This window comes from Nestor notabilis, unplaced genomic scaffold (assembly GCF_000696875.1).
Source record: "Nestor notabilis isolate BGI_N333 unplaced genomic scaffold, ASM69687v1 scaffold30920, whole genome shotgun sequence".
Taxonomy (NCBI): domain Eukaryota; kingdom Metazoa; phylum Chordata; class Aves; order Psittaciformes; family Psittacidae; genus Nestor; species Nestor notabilis.
Window position 1 is genome coordinate 287 of NW_009911160.1, and position 4,239 is coordinate 4,525.

Consider the following 4,239-nt stretch of genomic DNA (forward strand, 5'->3'; position numbering starts at 1 on the left):
TGAACCCCTGGGCTCAGTAAAACCGAGCCGGCGTGGGTTTCTCGGTAACCCCGTGGCTGGGGTATGCTGTCAGCGTGTAAAGCGGTCCTCCAACTTAAGGCAGAAGTGTTGCTATGCTGCAAATACAGTAGAGCCCCATATGTTTAGGATTTTCTTTTCCTTTTTTTTTTTTTTTCCCTCCCTGTTAGAAAGTTTGAAAAAAAGAGACTTTGAAGTATTTTGTTTATACTAACAGAAGAGAAAAGTTCTCCTAAGAAAAAGCTGGTGGCAGGAGTGTAGAGGAGTAGCATATGGCATTAAAAGGAGCACAGCTGGAGGTAGCATTTCCATCTGAACATGATGTCAGAGCAGCTGACAGCCTGCCATCCCTCAGCCTTTTATTCTAACACACAGACAGGGAGTTAGTGTGTGCAGATCTGTGTGTGGAGAAGGTATCTCATTCCTCTCTAACATCATCTCCACTTTGCATCTGTCTCTCCTAGTCTGCTTTTTTTCCACCGATCTAACAGACCTGGAGCCAGCAAGACTCAGAGGAAAGGACTTAATCAGGTTTATGTGTACTAAAGGTAGGAGTAGCAATAGATTAGATACAGCATATTTCTGTTTTGGTGTGTTGTTTATTGAATTTCAGAAAAAAAATCACATTACTTTTCTAACCAAGTACAGAGGTAATATATGAAATTGAGTATTAAATAGATGAGTGGACTTAGTCAAAGGGCTTGGACTGCAGTTGGAGAGTATCAGCTCTTGGGCACGTTGTTAGCATTAACTTTCATGCATATTGTGAGAATGTCTTGGTTTGGAAGGAAAAGAGAGCAAGTTAATTCTTCATTTCTGAGACCAAAACTGCACTGGATTTAGGGGCAAGCCTAAAGAGAGTTCTGCTTTATGTTCTTGTATTGCAGCTTTTGAATTACTTTACGGGGGTTTTAGTGAAATACACAAAAGTGTGCTTTTTTAAAAACAGGACCGTTCTGGCTGAAATGTGTTTGTGGGGAAGTCTTTCATTAAACTTCACGGTTAAATATCCTGCAGCTCAGAGTCATGGTAGTGTACAGCTGTAGTGCTTCTGAAAGATAGAAATCACTTATGTGTTTAAAAACTTTTGTACCCGGGAGAATGGCTTGACTGGTTTTCTCTTTTCTCTCTCTCGTGTAGCACTTGCAATCTTTTATTCCAGCATAACAATAATTATTTGAAGGAGTTTTTGTATTTGCGACTAATTTAGAACTTGTAGATTTGAGCTGCCTGAATTGGCCAGACAGCTGTAATCGCACTCCTCTATTCTTAATCTCTTTATCTGGGCAGCAGCTGCCATATGGCCACAGTCAGCTGGATCAGATGTTTATAAGCTTCCTTCTTCGTCCCTCTCTGTCCTTTCAGCCTCCTAATTTGATCACAGCTACCTTGTGAGCTGCCCTCCAATCTTTATTTTTAGCCCTCTTAAGGATTAGGATTGATGTTGGCTGTGGGGCACTTAAAGTGATTGTATTGTAAATCTTCATGCTTTACTCTGGCAATGGTATTTTACAGAAGATAGTAGGGGTTGTGCTGTAAGTTTTAGTACATCTTGGTTTGTGAGGGATGAGGGTTTTTCAATAATATCTGCCAGCCTAGAGAGCCAGGGTCTGCTGCTTAAGGTGGTTTGGGAGACCATTGCTATCAATCACAGAAGAACAGATTAAGACAGGTTTTTGAGAGATTTTACTTTCCATTTGAGTTTTGACTTCTCTGCTGCTTGTTTATTTTTTCTTTCTCATCAAGGAAGGTGAATAGAAAAACACTTGGGTAAGGACAGTTCTTCGGATGCTGATTTTAAATATGCACACAGGCTCACGTTGAATGACTTTTTTTTTTTTTTTTTTTTTTTTTAAGTTTGGTACTGCAGACTCTGCCTGGTGTGGGAGGAGAGGGAGATTTCTGTTCTTCTGCACAGGGAAGCGGTGCTCACTGGCGTTCTGGATGTTAGTTTTCTCTTGTAAATTCTGCATGTTGGCAAAAACTGTTCGTGTCCTATTGTACAGTATGGAGAAGGCTCAAAACCTGAAACTGTACTTACTGCAAGAAGAAAACCACGCGAACTGAATTTCTAAAACCCTCAATTTTTCTGTTGATATATACTGACACCCGTAAATAATTTTATACTTCAAGAATGTTAGACCTTCAGATTTGGGTATATTGGCATTTCCTCATGTGCAAACCTCTCCTCTTGCTGCAATTTGACTTTAAAAAGAAGGTTGATGATCTGATTTCCCTCCCCCCCCGTGATCTGTCAAACTTAGTGCTAAAAAAATATCGATGTTTTTGGGGTGTCTGCCCTCTTAGGGATGCAATCTGGAGGAAGTTCCCTAAAAAAAAATAATAACTGTTGAACAGATTTTATGAAGAGCCATGATACCTTAAAAAAATTACAAATGTTGTACCTATGCGCTTATTAGAACGGCTTATTTACCATGGAAGGGGAGTCAGAACTTCAGTGATTGATCAGAGAAAGAGTTGCCGTTGTATATGCATGTTAAATAATCTTTGCATGGTGTCAGTACCAGAATTCTGGCAATATAAAGGCAAGGGTTTTGGAGTGGAATAACTTGGATTCGTAAGTTCCATGATTCCGACCTACATTTAATTTTTAAAAATCTTATTGCTTATAGGTTATGAAGACAGTATGGAGTTTCCTGACCACAGTAGACATTTGCTACAGTGTCTGAGTGAGCAGAGGCATCAGGGTTTTCTTTGTGATTGCACTGTTCTGGTAGGAGATGCCCAGTTCCGAGCGCACAGAGCTGTACTGGCTTCATGCAGCATGTATTTCCACCTCTTTTACAAGGACCAGCTGGACAAAAGGGACATTGTTCATCTGAACAGCGACATTGTTACAGCCCCAGCTTTCGCTCTCCTGCTTGAATTCATGTACGAAGGAAAGCTCCAGTTCAAAGACTTGCCCATTGAAGACGTGCTAGCAGCTGCCAGTTATCTCCACATGTATGACATTGTCAAAGTCTGCAAAAAGAAGCTGAAAGAGAAAGCAACCACGGAGGCAGACAGTACAAAAAAGGAGGAAGATGCTTCAAGTTGTTCAGACAAAGTGGAGAGCCTCTCCGACGGTAGCAGCCACATGCCAGGAGACTTGCCCAGCGATGAAGACGATGGAGAAGATGAAAAATTGAACATCCTGCCTAGCAAAAGGGACTTGGCGGCAGAGCCTGGGAACATGTGGATGAGATTGCCCTCAGACTCAGCAGGCATTCCCCAGACTGGCGGAGAGGCAGAGACGCACGCAGCAGCAGCTGGAAAAACAGTAGCCAGCCCCTGCAGCTCAACAGAGTCTTTGTCCCAGAGGTCTGTCACCTCTGTGAGGGATTCAGCAGATGTTGACTGCGTGCTGGACCTGTCTGTCAAGTCCAGCCTTTCAGGAGTTGAAAACTTGAACAGTTCTTATTTCTCTTCGCAGGACATGCTTAGAAGCAGCCTGGTTCAGGTGAAGGTGGAGAAAGAGGCTTCCTGTGATGAGAGTGATGTTGGCACTAATGACTATGATATGGAACATAGCACTGTGAAAGAAAGTGTGAGCACTAATAACAGGGTACAGTATGAGCCGGCCCACCTGGCTCCAATGAGGGAAGATTCGGTCTTGAGGGAGCTAGATAGAGAGGACAAGGCAAGCGATGACGAAATGATAACTCCAGAGAATGAGAGAGTCCAGGTGGAAGGCAACATGGACAGCAGCTTGCTCCCTTATGTGTCAAACATACTTAGCCCCGCTGGCCAAATTTTCATGTGTCCTCTCTGCAACAAGGTCTTTCCTAGCCCCCACATCCTGCAGATCCATTTAAGCACGCACTTTCGAGAGCAGGACGGGATCCGCAGCAAGCCTGCTACCGATGTCAATGTCCCAACCTGCTCGTTGTGTGGTAAGACTTTTTCTTGCATGTACACCTTGAAACGTCATGAGAGGACTCATTCAGGTGAAAAGCCCTACACTTGCACCCAGTGTGGGAAGAGCTTCCAGTACTCCCACAACCTGAGCCGCCATGCAGTGGTTCACACGCGGGAGAAGCCTCATGCTTGTAAGTGGTGTGAACGCAGGTTCACGCAGTCCGGAGACCTTTACAGACACATTCGGAAGTTTCACTGTGAGTTGGTGAACTCATTGTCTGTCAAAAGCGAAGCACTGAGCTTACCTACTGTCAGAGACTGGACCTTAGAAGATAGCTCACAAGAACTTTGGAAATAAAATTT

The 4,239-nt window shown here is 43.3% G+C and overlaps 1 protein-coding gene across 5 annotated transcripts in view; it reads left to right on the forward strand.

Annotated features, from left to right (window-relative positions):
* The window catches only part of ZBTB18 (zinc finger and BTB domain containing 18), a 4,345-nt gene extending 111 nt beyond the window's left edge, over positions 1–4,234 (forward strand). The window contains exons 2-3 of one of the 5 annotated variants that reach the window (XM_010013448.1): positions 481–566; positions 2,652–4,234. In XM_010013448.1, the coding sequence (XP_010011750.1) occupies positions 554–566; positions 2,652–4,234 (1,596 nt within the window). In that variant the 5' untranslated portion in view covers positions 481–553. Of the gene's footprint in view, positions 1–377; positions 567–1,373; positions 1,410–2,651 lie in introns of those variants that run through there. The other 4 variants (XM_010013419.1, XM_010013427.1, XM_010013434.1 and 1 more) reach the window with 4 other exon arrangements.
* The last annotated feature ends 5 nt before the right edge of the window (positions 4,235–4,239 follow it).